This window comes from Oryzias latipes, chromosome 19 (assembly GCF_053564925.1).
Source record: "Oryzias latipes strain Hd-rR chromosome 19, Olatipes_Hd-rR_3.1".
Lineage (NCBI taxonomy): Eukaryota > Metazoa > Chordata > Actinopteri > Beloniformes > Adrianichthyidae > Oryzias > Oryzias latipes.
Window position 1 is genome coordinate 22,176,441 of NC_136255.1, and position 20,380 is coordinate 22,196,820.

Below are 20,380 nucleotides of genomic sequence, written 5' to 3' on the forward strand. Positions count from 1 at the left end.
TGGGTTCTTTGAGATGCAACTTTGTATAAAAAGTGCTTTATCAATAAAGTTGATTCAATCTCATTCAAAGCCAAAACATTTATATTTTCCTTTAATTTAACATTTAACTTTTTTTATTGATTTAGATTTCATAATCATATTTTTAAAATGTATAAGTGATATTTTAATAAAAAAATATGTATATAAAAAATAATCATCAGAGCTCAGACTAATCAGTGTTAGAATTATTTAACCTAAGTCAAAGAGTTGGAATAAATTGTAATTTAGAGGTTTCCTTTTTTATATTAAGAAAAAGTAGTTTGATCCCTTTAAAATAGTTTTTTTAATGAAACCACGTCCTTGTGAAAAGTAATTATAATTTTGCAGAATTGTGAATAAAGAAGAGCTAAAAGTCTACCAACAGAGGATCGTATTATTTATTTATAGAGCACTTAAAAAAATTAAATAAGGATTAAGAAAAATAGGCTGAAACATAAAAAAGGATAAAAACAAAACGAAGTTTATTGTTTATCATCAGTTTGTGTCATTTATTTATTCATAGAAAACTGGCAGAGCAGTATAAGACTATTGGTTCCTTAAATGATTAAACTCGTGCAAAATAGGCACTTGTGTCATAATGTAAATGCCTGTGAACTAATTGGCCATCTGGGGTTCATTACACAAACACAGTGACATGTGAACGCTCCAGCTCTGTGACTGGAGATGGACAGCTAAACCCAGCCAGTCATGAAAAGCATGGGGGCATTGAGGTGGGGGCCTGATCCGTCATGGGACACGGTGTCAAGTAAGAGGCAGTGTCAGACTTCCAGCCTCATTGCTAAGTTTACCACAGCCAGAGAAACACTAAATCAAGGGAGCCACTTTCTTCTACCAAACCCAAACTTTAAATCTGGACATACATTGGTTGTAATTTCTCACCTTTGCTGAATTGTATTTTTGAAGAAGAACACACGATGCAGTCCTGTGCCAGGTGTGGGTTTGTGGTCTACCCAGCAGAGAAGATCAACTGCATTGATCAGGTAACAAAACAACATTTTCAAATATAATTTAACAGAGGTAGGGCTTGCTTATTCGCTTTACCAGTATGAGAAACCCTCTGTTGTTTTGGCGTTTAGTTTAGGTAGACTACTCACAACGTGTTTCAGGTGAATGTTCAAGAAAATCTGACCTGCAAATAATTTACAAATCAATAAAGTAAAATGAATTAAATTTGATATTTGTTATGTAATTCTTGAAAATATGCTTCAAATTTACCTGCTTTTCTAACAAAAAATATCACAATTTGCCTTAACTTTAGCCAAAGAGTTTGTTCAAAAGTTATTCCAACACTATTATGTTCAAGTTTACTATTTAAAACAATAATTTTTACTGAAACGTATGTTTTTCAGAGCATTTTAGTAAAATAAACATTTGCAAAGTTGTCAAAAAAGAGACAAATTTACATTTTTACAGGACATTACATTATTTTGTTTTTTTCTAAACCAAAAATTCAATTTAAATACAAAAGAGTTTTAAAATTGGTATTTTGCCTTTTGAAAATCAGAACTGGCACAAAGCATGTTTCCACTGCGATGTCTGCAAGATGGTCCTCACTGCCAACAATTTTGTCAGCCACAAAAAAAGACCCTACTGCTCTGTGTGAGTAACACCAATCTGTGTGTGCACGATCCATCAATGGGACTCATTATGATAAGAAATGTTATTAGTCATTTTCTGTTTCACCCCAGCTATTAAACATCCAACAATTGAATTGCATTTGACGACCGTTTCAGGCACAATCCGAGGAACAACACTTTCACAAGCGTTTATGAAACTCCCATCAACATCAACGCTAAGAAGCAAAGCAAAGCCAGCAGTGAGGTAAGGTTGCGTCACTGCACTGCGAGGCCTTCAGGCTCTTCTCTGACTCACTGTGTAGTGTTGGGAGGCTGGCATAAGCAACTATGTATGCCAAGACTGGAATATTTACCGGGGTTTGTCATGTCTGGATTATTTTTGAGATTGAAGTCTCCAGTGTGCGCATGTTACTCTCAACTCCATGAAACCTCAACTGTAGGCCCAATGGTTCTTCACCAAAAGGCAGGGTAAAGGTGGACGTCTGTGCCGCAGTCTGTCTGGTGACGGCAGGGGTTAGGAATGGACAGAGTGGTTCAGGTTATTTCTGTTCCTCTGACAGTAGTCAGACTAACTCCTCCCCGGGGCTTCACTATTTATGCTTCCAGGGGCTAAAATTATATATCCGAAAAAACAGTCTCGCATCCCTTCCTATCCTCTGCCACGCCACCTGTTACCGTCTGTCTGTGTCTGCATGTACACGCCATGCTCTGTGCTTATATGATCTGAATGCTAGCTAGCTCATGGGATTTGAGTCACTGCACAGACATCCCACTTGCCTTGCAGCTTATGTGGCCCTAAACTTGTGTGTACATGTCCTTCTGTGAGATCCTGTTTTAGGATCTAAATGTTCTTGTATCTGCTGATGATTTAAAGCATCCATCAATGGGTTTTGTGAATATGTGAAGCACGTGCACGCTTGTGCTTGCTTCGGCTTAATGCTTGTCGTCCGTGTGTATTCGTAGCTGAAATATCGTGAGGATGGCGAACGCTTTATGTCCTCCTTCCATTATGACATGAGATCCATGGAGATGGAGAAGGCTCGTCTAGCCAGTCAGATGGCCAGCCAGGTGAGCTCCAGGAAGAGCACCTGGCTCATTTTTTAAGGGAGTTCGGACTCTTTGACATCCTGATTCAGATCAACAAAATCCCAATAGTGTAACAAACACTTAAAATATTCTTACTTTTGTTAAAAAATTATGTTTGTTTGCAAAATTATCTAGTGTTTTATACTTTTGTGTCTTTTTTTGTGGAAAAAAGTCAGAAAATTAATAAAAAAAAAAAAAACATATTATCTTCCAGACAGGTCTAAGTTAATTGACATGCAATGTGTTCAGTTGCTGTAAAATATATACTAACCTCACCCTACAGCTACCCCACTGACCTTTAAGAGGTCACAGTATGGGGCATAGTAAAAGCATCAAACTAGTAGAGGATAGTTTTAGACAAAAAATGACTAAATGGGCACTAAAATGTAATAAAGCAAACTCCTAAATCTTCAGTAATTGTCATGTCAGCTGCTTAAAATGATATTTATAATGCAAGTTTGTCTAATTTCATCTTTTATTTTGCCAGAACATTTTTTTTTATCAAACAGGACATTCATAAAATACGGAAATCACTTTTAAAGTTGATCAGATTTGCTTGTTGTTGTTTAAAAACAGGCTTTTCGGTCTCAGTCTGAGTTCTCCCAGCAGCAGACATTCAGATACTCTGGGATGGTGAGCAACCAGGAGGTAGTGACAATGTCACAAGAGCAGAAGACCATCAGTGATGTAAGTATTCATCTTTATTTCTTTGTATATTGAAAAAGTAGCTCTTGAAGTGTTTTTATTTTTATTTTTCATGCAGGTAAAATACACAGAGGAGAATGAAGAGTCAAAAGGAAAAGGCAGCTTCCCTGCGATGATGACACAAAGTTACCAAGCAGCCAAAAAAGCCAACGTCTTAGCAAGTAGTGTAAGTAGATCCACCTTAATAAATAAAGTTTTCTTTCAGATTTCATTACAAGGATTCACAAGGAAACTATCCTTTTTGTTTTTTTTTCCCAGCTGGAGTATAAAAAGGGGCATGAAGAAAGGATGTCAAAATACACAACTCTTGTTGATACTCCAGAGGTGCTCCTTGCAAAGAAACAAGCACAAATTGCCAGCGATGTAAGTGTTTAAGCCCTCTTAATTTATGTTTTGAGATGCTCAAAGTAGTCTTCTCATGACTTCTTCTGTCCTGCAGTATGCTTACACGGAAGAATATGAACAGCAGAGGGGCAAAGGGAGCTTCCCTGCACATCTCACCCCAGGATACAAAGTCTCAAAGAAGGCAACTGAGCAAGCTAGTGATGTGGGTGTCAAAATAAAAGCGTGCACACATTTTATGTGTATAAGAAAAGTGTTAATCAGCGTCTGATTTTGTCTTGTGGATGCAGATTAAGTATCGGCAGATGTATGAGCAGGAGATTAGGGGTAAAGTAAGCGCTGAGGCAGCAGCCGCCGAGGCCATTCACGCCAAAGAAAATGCAGAGAACTTCAGTCAGGTAAAAAAATGCAGAACAATGCATATCTTACAAATACAATGTAAGAGATGCATACTGTAAAGTGTTATTCATAAGGAAAATCATACGCACACGCCAATGCTACATTGTTTTATAGTAATTCTCATTTAATTCCTGCAGACTTGTAGCAATTTTGTTTTTGTAAATCTTTGCTTGTATTTTTAGGCTTTTTTATCATTTTGTCAAATTTTCTACATAATTTATTTAGATAGGAATCATATTTTGAAAACATTTAGCACAACCGATTTAGAACAACTGGTCTTTTTTGTAATGTTGACTTTTTATCTGCATATCTTAAAGAAGTTTAAAATTTAACTTTTGACAGGGAATTTGGTCTTTTATACAGACGTTTTTGTAATAATATTCTCAGTTCTGCCAGTTTCTTAGAAAAATTCAGAGGTTAAACTCTTTATATTGTTGCTCAGCTGTGTCAGACTTTCTTTTTAAAAAAACGTTGAATTTTATATCTTTAAATTTTCCTCAGTTTAGCAAGAAATATTATCATTTTAGCAATATCTAAAAACTACTTAGTGGTATTCAAAAAATATATTTTGCCTGTTAAAATTTTTATGTGTTTTTTTGTCTTTGCTAATTTATTTTTTTTATTTTACCCACCTAAATTATTTTTCTTGCTTGATTCATTTTTTATTAATTTATTTGGTAATTAACTTGATAGTTTTTAGCATCTTTAGTAACCTCTGAGCAATCAGCTTCAACTCACAAATTTTCTTGAGGGGAATCTTTTTTTTGAAACTACAGATAGCGTATACAGAGGAATACGAGCAACAACGAGGAAAAGGAAGCTTCCCTGCCATGATCACTCCCAGTTATCATCTTGCAAAGAAGGCTCAGGAAATCGCAAGTAACGTGAGTATCAAATAAATACTAAAAAAGCAACATTTAAAATGACACTGAGACTCTGCTATGTAAATGTTTGAGGGTCCACTTGAACTTTTACATTTAAAGCTGGTTAAAAATGGAACCTGCCTGCATCAGGTGTGTTGTAATGTGTTTTTTTAATCATATCTAAACATTGTAGAATACAGTTCGCTTGTGGTCTCATCCATCTTGTGGATTTGTCATTTATGGGCTAAGGATTCTGGGAACAACAATCCGGCGCCCCGTTTCTGATCCTCCCCTTAAACCGACGTGTCATCCTGCTACTTGCACTCAATCATCTCAAATTTCTTTGCAGCTAAACTACAAGAAGGACTTGAACAAGATGAAGGGCACGTCACAGTTCCACAATCTAACCACAGAGGACAACCTGACGCTGAAGAATGCTAAAAAAATCAACAAGATCATTAGTGAGGTGGGGCACCCTTTGAATCACCCATCTATGAACTTAAGTGAGACAAAGTAAATTGTGAATTTGTGTAAAAAAGCAACCAGAAAACATAATTTACTGATGGACGAGCTGTGATTTATTTAAATGTGACTTTAAGAGCTGGAGAAACGATTTAAATCTCCAAAAACAAGAGGTCACCTAACCGGCATTTCTAGCATCCTTGACATGCATGTGTGGCGGCAGGGGAGCTCACGTTCAAGGTCATGGGACATCCCATCATGCCGATGATTGTGAACCAGTCCCCCAAGGCCTCAACTTCATTCATGAGCATCTATTCTGAGCCTTAGTAAGATCACAGCTGAAGCCGTCCATACTTATCCCTGCAGGTGGAGTATAAGAAGGACTTGGAAAACACCAAAGGACACAGCATCAATTTCTGTGAGACTCCACAGTTTCAAAACGCCGCCAAAGTTGCCAAATTCACAAGTGATGTAAGTGTTAGACATGCAAAATAGGCATTTAGAATAGTGTGAAGTGTTTGTAGCTAACCAGGATATTCTCTCTTAACAGAACAAGTACAAAGAGAAATACAAAAGCGATATGAAAGGTCACTATGAAGACTCTGGGATCGACAAGAGAACCATGCATGCCATGAAAGCTATGAAGCTGGCAAGTGATGTAAGTTAAGTTTTGAGGGACTTTTTTTCAGACTGGGATATGAAGAATGGGTCAAAAAATGTATTTTTCTTTATCTTAAGTAGGTTCTGGTCTTCCGTTATAGACGAAACTCCTCATCAGATCCAAAATGAGCACACAACGTTTGAAAAAAAGCTTATATGATTGTAAAATGATTTACATTTTTTTTTGCATTGTTTGCTTCAGATTGCGTATAAACAAGGCAGTGAACAAGAGCAGGCTGAATACAACTATCCAGCCACTCTGACGCCTGGCTACCAAAGCCAGAGGAAACTGGACCCCCTGAAAGATGTACGTCCTGCCCACATATTAGAGAACAACAAGAAGGCGTTTCAGCTGTTCAGCAGTATTTTTATTGTGTCTTGCAGAAAAACTACAGGCAGCACATAGACCAGGTCAAGTACAAGTCAGTGACCGACACGCCAGAGATTGTTTTAGCCAAGAAAAATGCTCAACTTGTCAGCAATGTGAGTAAAACTGAACTCCTCCTAATAACCCCAAAGCCCTTGTTTTAGGACTGCACTCAGGCCTCCCCATTTGTGTTTTTGTTGTGCGAACACTTGTTTCCCATAGTTAAATTACAAAGCAGGCTATGAAAAGACGAAGCACCAGTACACACTGTCCCAGGATCTGCCACAGATCCAGAAAGCCAAAGCCAATGCAGCTTTGTGTAGTGATGTAAGTTGTCACTGCTTTTACACTTGGTGCACGTGGAAGTTTATCCAACGTCCAGTCCTTTATTTTCCAAGTGTTGATCCTCTCCATCTAGATTAAATATAAGGAAGAATGGCAGAAGACCAAGTCGAAGGCCTGTGAAGTGGGTGTGGACGACCTGAGCGTGAAAGCTGCCAAAGCCTCACGCGATCTCGCCAGTGATGTACGTTGTGTGTCTTTTCCTCACACACGATTCAACACCCAAACATGGTCCAAGAATCGATAAAGATTCAACTACGTTTGTGGCGATACGCTACCTTTTGCTTAAATCAGAGGTCTGCAACGTTTGAGCCATTTGGGCCAGTGCTTACTGACCAAAACCCAACAAGAACCACAAAATCCCACTTCACTGTTTTAAAAAATACACTTTTCTGTTTTTGAGCCCTTGTATACTTTTATTTGTTTAATGCTGCTTTTAAATATTTACAATAATTGAATTATAACAGTGCTATCTTTTTCTATAGAGTGTTTCTAAATTGTGTTTCCAAATACAATTTTAATTCATTTTACATTAGACAGCAGGAGATGCAAGTTCCTAAAAAATAAAATACATTCTGTGTCAAATAAATAACTGATCTATTATTTTTTCAATGCATTTGAGGCAACAGGCATTGTTTGCAGTGCTTTGGGGAAAGATATGTATTGTGTGTGCACTTTACACACACTTCAAGCCAATTGTAATTGACCTAATAGGTTGAAGGCAGCATGTGATTGGACGTCTTTTTCTTTGCATCACACGTACATAAACAGGGAAAGACAGGAAAAACTGACCGTTTGCCAAAAATGTATCCGTTTTTATAAATTTTTACCAAATTAATCTTGCTTACACTTGTTGTTTTTAACTTGTACTGCTGTTACTCTCTATATAAGATATATGTATCTTATATATAAGATCAATTTTTTTCTATATTTATCAGTTATCCTTCACATTTTGAAGGTAAACGTACAGTCTTTCTCAGGGACCGGATATAAACCAGGCTCCCCTCGAAGAAAAACATCTGAAGTGGCCTTGATCAGCTGTAATGGCTTGATTATTAAATTAAATGACATGGACATGTGTTTCAGATTAAATACAAGGAGTCGTACATGAAGAACAAGGAGAGAGCAGCGGGGGTCAATGTGAGTGACTCCAAGACTCTTCACTCTCTCCAAGTGGCTAAAATGAGCAGTGACGTAAGCATGGACACCAGTGACGAGTAACGACGAGCTTCTGAATCTGCTTTATTGCATTTTATTTTTATTGACTGTCATTAACCCTGTAGATTGAATACAAGAAAGGCTCCAAGGAGAGCCAGGCTCATTTCAGCCTTCCTCTGAACATGATCAACCTGAGTCACGCCAAGAAGGCCCAGGCTCTCGCCAGTGATCTGGAATACCGCACCAAGCTGCACGACTACACCGTCATGCCCGATGACATCAAGGTCCAGCAGGCTAAGAAGGCCTATGCTCTGCAGAGTGAGGTCAGAGAATCACCAAAAAGGCTATAGTACCATAAATATTCAAAGAAAGGGTTCAAACGTGTGCTTGCTTCCGGTCCTCAGAACCAGTATCGTTCCGACTTAAACTGGATGAAAGGGGTCGGCTGGGAGACTGAGGGATGCCTCAACATTACTCAGGCTAAAAAAGCTGGAGAGCTGCTTAGTGATGTGAGCCTTACCTATTGCTTAAGTTTAACGTCAATCCTCATGTTCATCGACTGAAATCTCCTCCTTGCAGACTAAATATCGTCAGAAGGCAGACAGCATCAAGTTCACACATGTGGCTGATGATCTTTCTATGAAACACGCCCAGAGAAGTCAGGAGCTGCAGAGCGGCGTAAGGCCCACCCTTCAGGTACACTTAGGGCTCCTCTCACCGTGTGACTCCCATCTTTGCTCTTCCAGTTGGCGTACAAAGCAAACACAGAGCAGATGATTCACCAATACACCATGACAAAAGACGAGCCGCTTTTCAGACAAGCAAAAGCCAACGCGGACCTGCTCAGTGGGGTAAGTTTAACGTTTTCTTTTTAAGTGCCACAATTTGAAAAGCCACTTTGATCCTCTTTTGATAGTAAAAGCGTTCCCAGTGGTCTTTTAATTATGATTATACCATGGTCCAGGTGAATCCTTGATTCTGATTGGCTGCTGGGTGTGGGTTAAAAAGGGATAATTCCTAGTGATAATGCACACCTAATGCAGTACAAAAAATTGATTGAATATTTATTTCTTTTGTAAGTGACCTCCACGTCACGATTCATGCTTCTGCGTCGTCCGTTAATTTCTGTTACTGTTCACATCATCTGCCATTTTTTCTTACTTATGCAGTTTTTAGCCAAAATCCAAAAACCTGTGTCATTTTCTGGGACATAGTTTCTGGAAAGGGGTAGGGGTTCTTTAGAAACTCTGACGTGAGCAACCCCGCCCCTTTTCCCCTTCCCACTGCTGAGAGCGCTCTGTTTACAAAGTCCTACAAATTGGGAAAATATTTTATATATATATATATATATTTAAGCTAGTGAGTTTTCCTTAGAAGAAACATGCTGACATGATGGGATCATCGAATAGTGTGACTGAATTTATTGATATAAACATTAAGATTTTTTGGTAAATGTGTGTGTGTGTGTGTGTGTGTTTGGGGGGGGGGTATGAAAGAGCAGATAATTAGGCATTAGAGGGATCCAATTACTCAGTTTCAGCAACATTATTGTTATTTTCTTCTCATGTGACAATCACATTGGAGTTATTGTGAGCAGAAATGCTATAATAAATGGGTTTTGTCTTGTACCTGTACTGTTTTTGCAGAAAGTGTACAAGAGTCAGTGGGAGAAACAGAGAGAAAAGGGCTTTGAGCTCCGTCTAGACTCTCTGTCAATCCTGACGGCAAAAGCCAAGACAGACCTGGCCAGTGATGTATGTTTAAAAAAAAATTGCTTTTTAGAGGAAACATTTGTGATTTCTAGTATAAACTCACATTTTTTTGTCATCCTCAGGTCAAATACAGGAAGGATTATGAGAAAAGCAAAGGCAAAGCCATCGGCATTAAGTCGGTCAGTGACGACTCTCAAATGGCTCACTCTGCTCTGGCCACCAAACTTCAGAGCGACTTGCACTACAAGAAGAACTATGAGGACACCAAGACCAAATACAGGTGTGGATCAGATCTACCATGTGACCTCTTGTCCTGCAGCTTCCAACCTCATCTCTACAAAATAACCAAATCCATTTAATCAAATCTAAACACTAAATCACAAAAAATCGTAAATTACTTTCCAGGTACCCTCATCTTCTTTAGCCGTTCTATGTCATAGTTCACCAGGTTTCATTTATCTGAAGTGATTGGCAATGATACGGGTCATTTATTTTTAATTAGCTCCTATGAATCCATGCCATTTAGTGAACCAAGAGCAGATACATTCCTCCATGGAGGCTGTCGATAACGTAAAAATCAGAAAAAAGGATGAATAATTTAATCCAAAATCCATTTTTTGTTTAAATGTCGAATAAAAGTTTAAGGGTTTATTATTTCTGTCATAGATACTGTAGTCTTAGATTAAAAGCAGAAATGCTGAAATGGTGAGAAATGCCCATCCTAACCCTGTACTTTTCAAAAGGGCATGTGGACAAAAAGAAAAAAGTCCTTTTTTCTTTTGGCAGATACAAAAGCACAATCAAAGCGTTTTTCTGCACCGATCACATTCTGATTTCAGGCTCATGCTTCTCTATCCTTACCGTCTTCTCTTCCCAGCGTTTCTCTGGACATGCTGAACATCAGTCATGCTAAGATGGCTCAGGATCTGGCCACCGAGACCAAGTACAGGACTTTCCTCCACAAATACACAACTCTGCCCACCGATCTGAGCATCGCCTGGGCGAAAAAGGCCAACGATCTGCAGAGTGATGTGAGTCTGCTTATTGGTGGCATCTATGATGCAGACGCTTCAGTACAAATTCTTGTATGCCTTTAGAAACGGTACAGGTCAGATCTGAACTGGATGAAGGGCGTCGGCTGGGAGGCTTCCAACTCACTGGATGTCCAGCAGGCAAAGAAAGCTGGAGAACTAATCAGCGAGGTAAAGGGCGCTGTTTTTGAACGCTTCCTTTGAATTGCCAATTTAACCGAGGCTGTGAAATGGTGATGTGTATGATTGTGTAACATGTGACTGAACGGTGAAAAGGTTTATGGCACAGATTGCATTTAAAGGGCCAGAGACTCTTCTTATTTTCTCCAAACTGAGCTGCAAACCGGCTCTGCTTTGACTGCAGCATCTCTAGTGTCAAAAAGCTTTAGTTTTCCAATAATATTTTAAATTTCTCTACATAACTGATCACACATCTTTTCACTTTGATGTAGCTAACTATCCCTTTTAAAGAATTAAAACAATTTCTATTTAAAGACCCACTCGGGTCATCTTTTGATCTATTTTTGAGAGCCTTCCAGTGGTATTTTAATTATGATTATGCTGTTTTTTTTACCCAAAATCTAAAAAAAACTTGTGTCCATTCTTACAATACAGATTCTTGCCACAACTTAAATTTGCATCTGCGTTGTGGGCAGGACTGCTGACGCAGAGTTATCCCACCCCCCCTTCCCATCATCCATCTGTTCACACGCTCTCCCGCTAGCTTACAGCCCCTCACACCCACAGCTGGTGCAACAAAAATGGCGAGCAATATTGTAGCTATCCAGCCATACAGTTTTGAGCCAGATGGACGTACATAGAGCTAGTCATTTACAAATGGATGCATCAGAATGGAGCAGAGCAGGGAGCTTGTGGCCCCCCCTAACCTAACACCAGCTCAGTGGTGTAGAGTGTCCACCCTGTAACTGGAAGGTCGTGGGTTCAAACCCAGGGAGAGTCATACCAAAGACTTTAAAAATGGGACCTGATGCCTCCCTGCTTGACACTCAGCATTAAGGGGTTGGATTGGGGGGCACCACTGGGTTGAACCACCAAGTGCAGGTTGTCTGCAGCTCACCACTCCCCCAGGGGATGGGTCAAAATGCAGAGAACAAATTTCCCCATTGTTGGATAAAAGTAGTTGACTTTGAATTCACAAAGATATACATTCTAAATAATCGAATAAAAAATACCTAATTTTCTTTAAATATGTCCTCCATCATCGGAAAAATGGTGGCGGAAACAAAACAACACTTGTACCAGTACATATTTTATCATTTTATCATTCACTTCAGACCATTTTGGTGAGACATTTCTATTGCAGACGTGAGGCACCCTACTCTATTTATGGCTTTATCAAAGGCTGCCACTAGTTAAAAGGGTCAGCCGCATTAGGCTGAAATGACAGAGCACCTTCCTCTATTTATATAGATGTATCAGTATCAGTCGCTGTCGTGTGTGTATGGAAACCTTTCTTTATGGCTACTTTTTTTATTTATTAGGGCAGATATTTTCGATACTCTTGTAAACGTATCTGCTCCCTAAAATGGACGTGTTTGCTTTCCTCTTCACATCATGTCTCTCCAGAAAAAGTACCGGCAGAATGTGAGCTCCCTGAAGTTCACCAGCATTGAGGACACTGCAGAGATGACTCAGGCCAAGCAAAGTAATAAACTGGCCAATGATGTAAGTTTATCCTTAGTTACTCACAGGATAAATATTAAAAAATCCACCAAGAGGGTGGATTCTTATGAATATTTGGTCCCAGCTTTTGCTTTTTCAAAGACCACTTTATTTGTAATCCAATAAAAAGCTGGGTGGTGATATCCCCATGTTTCTGCTCTGTTCCCCAGAGGTTATATAGGGAGAAAGGAGAAAACATGAAGCACAACTACACACTCAGTGGGGAGCTGCCTGAGTTGACGCAGGCTAAGATCAACGCCATGAACATCAGTGAGGTAAAACAAAAAATCCCATTTGGGTCCAACTTTTGACCCAGTTAACCGTTCTTCACACCATGTCTGATGTTTGCCCAATCAGAGTCGTTACAAGGAGTCTTGGACAAAGTCACGCGGCGGTGGCTACAAGCTGCGTTTGGATGCCATTCCGTTCCAGTCCGCCAGAGCCTCTGCGGAGATCCTAAGTGATGTGAGATTATATTTCATCTGTTTTTGACTGTCCAATAAATGAAAAAAGTGGCTTTGTGACGCCTAAAACTCAATAAATGAATGATTATTCTAGCAAAAGTACAAAGGAGACTTTGAGAGAAGTAAAGGAAAGATGATTGGACTGAAGGGACTGCAGGATGACTTGAACATTGCTCACTCGGTCCACGCCAGCACCCTGCAGAGCGATGTGAGTGCATCACCACTTCAGAAAAAAAAGAGATTCGGAACTTGAAATTCATTAAATACTTTCTTTGAAATGTTCAGATCAAGTATAAACAGGACTCTGCAAAGCAGCTCTCTAAGTTCCACCTCTCGATGGACATGATGGAGGTGGCTCATGCTAAAAAAGCCCAGTCGCTGGTCAGTGATCAGGACTACAAGCTGTTCCTGCATAACTACACCTCACTGCCTGATGACCTGAAGCTGCAGGCCGCCAAGAGGGCCTATGCTCTGCAGAGTGAGGTGGGAGGATCTCCGATTCTTCATTATGCATATTTTAGAACTCTTTTAGTAAAATAACAACAAAGTCTAAAAGTCTTTAAGGGCAGTGATAAATAATTTTCTAACTTCTGTCAAAGCAAAAGCCCCGTTTTGAAACTCTCTTTTAAAGCTAACCGTTCTGATTTTCTCTAGCATTAAATGTAAACAAAAAGCCTTACAGAGACTAGGAAAAAAAAAGTTTGCTTTGTCTGCAGAGAGAGTATCGCTCTGACCTGAATTATTTGCGAGGTGCAGCCTGGATCGGCACTGGAGCCCTGCAGATTGAAGAGTCCAAACGAGCCACAGATCTAATCAGTGATGTAAGAAGTTTTCTTTATTTTTTTGCTCATTTTGAACACATTTAACTGAAATCAATCAAAATATGTTGTCATTTCTTTCTGCCCTTCCTTTCAAGTGTATTTTGTGTACTTTTTGGACGTGAAGATAATAGGCAAACACAAATGTTGTTGTACTTTCTCCAACAGAAAAACTACAGACAACAGCCATGCAAGTTCAAGCATACCTCCATTGCAGACTCTCCAGACATCGTCCACGCTAAACTCAGTGGGCAGATTACAAATGAGGTGAGGGGATGAATTCGATTTTCATTTTATAAAGGAGTCTCACTTTTCTGACAGGATAGTAGGTCCACCATGAAAGTATATGAGAATAAAGTCGTAACAATATGACCAAAATGTCATAAAAATCTGAGAAAACCTCAACATTTTATGAGACTGCAGTCATGAAATTATATGAAAAAAGTCAAATTTTTATGGGAATAAAGCCTTAGAATTGTAGAAGAAAAAAGTTGTGAAAATATGGCCCTAAAGTAAAAAATACATGAGGAAATAAATCAACATTTTATGAGATCAAAGTCATAAAATTGTAAGAAAAAGTCTAATTTTAACGGTAATAAAGTTGTTTACAGGAATAAAGTAATACGATTATCAAAAAAGTCTCATTTAACAAGAATAGACTTAAAATTATTAGCAAAACTCAAATTTTACAAGAAAAAAGTCAACTATTACAAATACACGGAAAAAAATGGGTAGAATTTTCAAAAAAGAAGGCAAAGTTTGATGAGAATAAAGTAAAAATTATGAAAAAAGTTTTTAAAAAAAAGTAAGAATAAAGTTATAAAAATCAACAGAAAACGTCAAAATTTTAAGACAATGAAATAATAAGATTACAAATTTTTAAGACAATCTATGGTGGCCCTAATACCTTCGTCGTATGTTATTGTGGGGATTTTTTTGTGCCCTATTTTTTTTCTTCTTCTAGTTTTTCTTCCTGTTGTAAAAAGAAAGTAAAAATGCATTTGCACTCATTTCCCTTTTTTCTAGCGTTTGTACAAACAAAAAGGTGTGAATGACCAACACAGCTACACCATCACAACTGAGAGGCCTGAGATCACACAAGCAAAGATCAACGCAGCAAACTTCAGTGAGGTACACATTGGAAGGAGAAAAGGTGGCTTTCTATTTTGTGTGTGTGACATAATTGAACAGGAAATGTTCTGGTGCAGATCAAGTATAGAGAGTCCTGGAACACTCTGAGGGCTCAGGGCTATAAGCTCACCATGCAGGACATCCCCTTCCAGTCTGCCAAGAGCTCCACGGGCATCGCCAGCGACGTGAGCTCATCCCACATCAAAACATACTCAAAAATAACACAACAACAGAAGCTGAGAGCAGAATGTCCTTTTCTCTGCAGTATAAATATAAGTACAGCCACCTGCTGGACAAGGGGAAACACATTGGAGCCAGGAGCATCACTGATGACCCACACCTCCTGCACTGCCGACAGGCAGGCCGACTGGCCAGCAACCAGGAGTACCGCAAAGACGCGCTGATGACAAGCGGCCAGTACCACCTCACTTCAGATATGATTCACCTGGTGGCTGCGAAGAACGCCCAAACGCTGGCCAGCGATCAGGACTACAGGAAGAGACTGCACGAGTACACGGTGCTGCCCGACGACATGAAGGTCAAGTGGGCCAAAAAGGCCTACGAGCTGCAGAGTGAGGTGAGGAAGTGGATAAAAACACAAGAAAAAAAGCCTTAAAGCTTGATGAATCTTGTTTTGTTTGTTTGTAGAAACTCTACAAATCAGACCTCAGTTTTATGAAAGGGGTGGCCTGGGACGGAGTGGGTGCACCCCAGCTGGAGTCTGCCAAAAAGGCTGGAGAGCTAATAAGTGATGTATGTACATTTCTACCTTTCATATGTGGATGTTTTCATCTGAAAAAAATGTATTTTTGGTGCATTCGTTGCTTAAAGCCTGATCTCGCCTCTGCAGAAAAAGTATCGTCAGCTGCCGGACAGCCTCAAGTTCACCTCGGTGACCGATTCTCCTGATATGGTCCACGCCAAGACGAGCTACCAACAGTGCAACGAGGCAGGAGAAAACCCCAAAGTTACACAAAGATTGCAGACCTTATCATGTGTCTTCATGGGTTTTTCTTGTATATATAATCCTCCACAGAGGCTGTACAAAAGTGGAAAGAATGAAGACATGCATAAGTACACCCTACACCCAGATGATCCAGACTTTGTGAGAGCCAAGATCAATGCCCAGCAGATCAGTGATGTAAGCATTACCAAACCTTTTCTGTCAAACATTAACCCACAGTCAGAAGCTCTGATCTGACCTTCTTTGCTCTTTAGAAAGTTTATCGGGCGTCTGGAGAACAAGTGAAGACATTAGGCCATGATCTGAGATTAGATGCCATACCCTTCCAAACTGCAAAGACCTCCAGGGACATCGCAAGTGATGTAAGTTACTCTTTTTATGCCAAAGGAGGAAAAGAGGGGCCATAAAAGATGGTTAAAATATACATTTGATATGTCCACTTAGATATTATTTAAATTGATTATGGATATTTTAAGCAATCAATACAAACAACAAGAACAAACGAAAGAGGACAAACAAAATACATATACATCCATACACAGGTCTATCAAACCTTAGATATTTAGTCATGATTTAATATGTACACGTACAGAAATGCTTATCCACATTCATGTGCGCTTGTAAATGTAAATGACGCCATTCTAATTCTAATTCTATTCACATATTTGCACTTTTATATACAGTACATGACACTTGGAATCCATTAAATGTGCCAAAATGAGTTTAATTAAGTGCTTGAATGGGAGTAGCAAATGTGTGTAACCCTGCCCATACTATGCTTTACTTCATTTTTCATTTTTCTTCTTTGCATAGGTTTTAGGGATTTCAGTGTGTTAATTCACGTATCCATAGGCTACGGCCTGTTGTATAAATAAATAAATGTATAAATAAATGTATAAATAAATGTATAAATAAATGTATAAATAAATAAATAAATAAATAAATAAATAAACAAATAAATAAATAAATAAATAAATAAATAAATAAATAAATAAATAAATAAATAAATAGCCAATATAATCTGGTTCTTAACTTCTAATTAGAGATGTTTACAGTTGCAATGGAACAAAGTTTGAAAACAATATAAATTCATAGAATTTTCCAATTTGAGTCACACGGTAAAAAAACAGTGTTAAACAACGAGTTTAAGGAATATGTCAATTAATCTGAGATTACCAAATCATGATTGAATACAATTGCTCATTTAAAACAAGCCTGTTAGAAAGACAAAACTTTCTAACAATCTTAAACACAATTCTAAACAAATACAAATGCACAAAATTTGCATTTGTTCATTGTATTAGCTCCTAATCTGGATTATTTTTTAGTCCTGTAGCAATGCAATCACACTGTTTCCAACTTTAAACAGGTTCTGAAAGCAGATTGATTGAATTGTTGCAAACAATTTGACTTTCTACCTTTCTTTTCTAGATAAATTAGTTCTGTGTGTGTTTCCCCTCAAATCTCCAGATTATATTTTTCTTTAACTTTAAGGGAACTATGTTATAGTCCCATTTTTTAATGTATAACACATTTCCTTTAATGACATAATAGAATAGATTAGAACAATTATATTCTAACACATTTAATGTGCGTTTTACCAGTTTATTTCTGATGCAAGAATTTGTTTTTGTTTTAGTTCCGTTACAAAGAATCCCATCTGAAGGAGAAGGGCCACCAGGTGGGGCTGCGCTGCGTCCAAGACGACCCCAAGATGGTGCACTCCCTGGCAGCCAGCAAGCTTCAGAGCAACCTGGAGTACAGCCGTCAGTCCAAGGAGGAGCGCGCTCGCTACCAGATCCGTGCAGACCAGCCGGAGTTCTTACAAGCCAAGAAGAGCCAGGCGCAAGCCAGTGACCTCACGTACCGATGCAGGCTCCACGACTACACCTGTGACCCCGAGCAGCTCACTGTCAAGCACGCCAAGCAGGCTTACAAGCTGCAGAGTGATGTGCGTCCGTGGGGCTCCTGATGGAGATCGGCTCACTGTTGGTCTGACATACTGAACTTTGATTGGTCATGTAAATTCTCTGTTGCAGGTCAACTACAAGTCTGACCTGAACTGGATCAAAGGAGTGGGCTGGACCCCTCCAGGGTCCCACAAGGCGGAGCTGGCCCGCCGGGCTGCAGAACTGGGACTGGCTGAGGGCGTTTCCACTGATGAGGCAATTGCAAAATATCAGTACATGATGATGGTAAAAGCAGTCTTATTTTTTTTAATTTATTTATGTTTATTAGATTTTTTTTTTCAAACTTTAGACCAGGGGTGGGGAAACTACATCCCGAGGGCCATATGCCATTAAACTATTTAATCTGGCCCACCAAACTGAAATAAATCATATTAATGATCCATAATAATGTTTTATTTTCCCTGTAATTCTGGTGTCTACCTATAGATGAATAAATCAAATTGAATAAATGACCTTTGCCTGGGTGCAAAAAAGGTATTCTGCATTCATGCAGTGAACAATCACTTAACAATCCCTTCAAGGTAACAAAGTACTTCACAGTAAAATAAAGAAAAAAAATTGAAAAATTTGCCAATTTAAGAGCAAAGAATTAAAATACAAAAATCAATAAATTACAAACAAGACAGATAAGATTGCAATATAACAAATAAAAAACATGCCACTGACTACGGAGTATTAAAAGCCATTTTAGAACGGTAAGATGGAAAATTTGTAGTCTTTCTAACGTTCATGTCTTTTTCCTGATCATTTCAACACCACATGAACGCAGCATTTTTCTAAGTTTCTGCTTTTTCCTGAGGGACATTAACCCGTTGGTGCAATTGGCAAAGTCTAAAAAAATAAACAAATAGCATGAAATATTGACGTAATAAACACAATCAGAGGAATCCCTTTGGCAAAATAGTTCACATCTTAACCCTCTTGTTTGTGTTTTGGGTCAACTGGACCCATTTTGAAATTTAGAAATCTTAAAATATTTAAAGTATGTTTCTACTTTGAAAATTCACCGGCTTATCTTAATTAATTTAATAAACATATAAAATAAAAATGGTTCATTTGCTCTACTTGTAATTCAGACAACAAACATCCATGTTGTCTTTCAGAAAGAAACACACAACAGGAGGGTTAAATGAGGCTCCCAAACAGAAAATAAAAACTTTTAAAATAAAAAAAGTCTTTGAATGTTCTGAAGAATATTTTGATGTGGGCTAATAAAACCTCCAGTCCACCTTTAATTGGCAGGCCTTTTCCATTGATCCACTGCAAAATTATGTATTTTCTTGCAGCAAAAGTGAGCACACGATCTATGTTTTACATCAGTCTTAAAACAAGACATCCAAATCCAGATTTAGTTCCAATTTCTTCTGTATTTCACTGGTTCTTCTGCAACTTCAATCATGACCAAAAGCAATGCTTCAAACTATGAAATTTTTTTTTTTTCATAACTTATTTAAACTAAATAAAGCAGGAATTGTTTTAATGTAAAATGTTATTTTACACTATAAAACGCCAGATAGGTTCTTTCCAAATAAAAAGACAAAAACGTGGGTTAAAATAAATTATCTAATAAATGAATATTCAATTTTTTAACCTCAATTCCATTGGTAAAAGCCAGCCCGAGAAGCAAGACAGTAAAGTTTCGGACTTTTTGCAAAACCTTTTCTCTTTCTCTGTCTTTAAGTTGCGTCACCAGCAGCAGATGGAGCAGCAGCAGATGGAGCAGCAGCAGCAGCAGCAGGTCTCAGAGCACGAGGAAAACAGCACCGAGATTCAAGGGGGCGTCAACATGGACGCTATGGAGGTCCTCCACGTGAAGAGGAAGCAAACCATTCAGAAAAAATCCTCCACCACAACTTCATTCAGGTCCATGGAGAAGAAGTCCAGTTCTACCTCTTCATCTGCTGCCATCCACAGCACAGTCCAGACAACTACATCCAGCAAAGCTGGAGATGCATAGAGTGGAGATGTTTGTTATTATATATTGACAGTTTTGAGGGAAGTGAGAACTTTAAAATAAATTTGATTTATTGAAGGAAATTGCTTGTTTGTAAGGGAAAGTGTAGAGCATGTTGAAGAAGAGAGGATCTGTAAAGTCTGTGAAAGGGCTGCATAAATATAAGGAAAAACAACGAAAATAACGTTGGAGTGAATTTAAAAATGAACGAAAAAGATGGAATTATGGATTTTGCATTTGAAAAGATGAAACTGAAAATGCCAAATTACTTGTTCATGTTAATTATGTGTTTGTTGGAAAAAGCACATTGCACAAAACGTTTAAATGAGCTCTCATCTATTGAAGTTCACTTTCTCATTAGAAGTGCAGACTTTGAAGATGTTGATGCACTTTTGTCTGACCGGTTCAGCTTTACGAGTTTGACTTTCTGTTATAGACTGAAAGCAGATGCTTGATTTTAACGTGGAATAAATACATTTTTTCAAGGCAAACTGCTTTTTTCATCCTCAATGGGGTAAGATTTCAAAATAAGGGCACTGTGAAGCTGAACTGATAAATAATTTCTAAGTTCATTTAGCTCTTGGTCCAATTTATAAAGGTGAGAATTTCAGCATGGACGACAAACTTTTATTATTTTGTGCAGATTTCTAGAA

General features: G+C 38.5%; 1 protein-coding gene across 4 annotated transcripts; it reads left to right on the forward strand.

Annotated features, from left to right (window-relative positions):
* The first annotated feature begins 766 nt into the window (after positions 1–766).
* On the forward strand, positions 767–20,218 carry nrap (nebulin-related anchoring protein). 4 transcript variants are annotated; one of them, XM_011487969.4, is made up of 43 exons: positions 767–1,019; positions 1,544–1,638; positions 1,773–1,860; positions 2,580–2,684; positions 3,279–3,389; positions 3,466–3,573; positions 3,666–3,770; positions 3,847–3,954; positions 4,040–4,147; positions 4,925–5,032; positions 5,361–5,477; positions 5,840–5,944; positions 6,024–6,131; positions 6,336–6,440; positions 6,518–6,616; positions 6,723–6,827; positions 6,919–7,026; positions 7,929–8,036; positions 8,126–8,323; positions 8,405–8,509; positions 8,580–8,678; positions 8,747–8,851; positions 9,647–9,754; positions 9,835–9,992; positions 10,590–10,743; positions 10,810–10,914; positions 12,331–12,429; positions 12,597–12,701; positions 12,784–12,891; positions 12,985–13,098; positions 13,176–13,373; positions 13,607–13,711; positions 13,877–13,975; positions 14,735–14,839; positions 14,917–15,024; positions 15,105–15,416; positions 15,488–15,592; positions 15,690–15,788; positions 15,876–15,980; positions 16,058–16,165; positions 17,443–17,754; positions 17,843–17,998; positions 19,455–20,218. In XM_011487969.4, the coding sequence occupies exons 1-43, from the start codon at positions 954–956 to the stop codon at positions 19,728–19,730; spliced, it is 5,403 nt and encodes a 1,800-aa protein (XP_011486271.1). In that variant the 5' UTR covers positions 767–953; the 3' UTR covers positions 19,731–20,218. The 4 variants fall into 4 exon arrangements, with proteins under 4 accessions (XP_011486271.1, XP_011486270.1, XP_011486272.1 ...); XM_011487968.4 differs by having other exon boundaries at positions 770–1,019; positions 3,463–3,573; XM_011487970.4 differs by lacking the exon at positions 2,580–2,684 and having other exon boundaries at positions 770–1,019; positions 3,463–3,573.
* Positions 20,219–20,380: the final 162 nt, after the last annotated feature.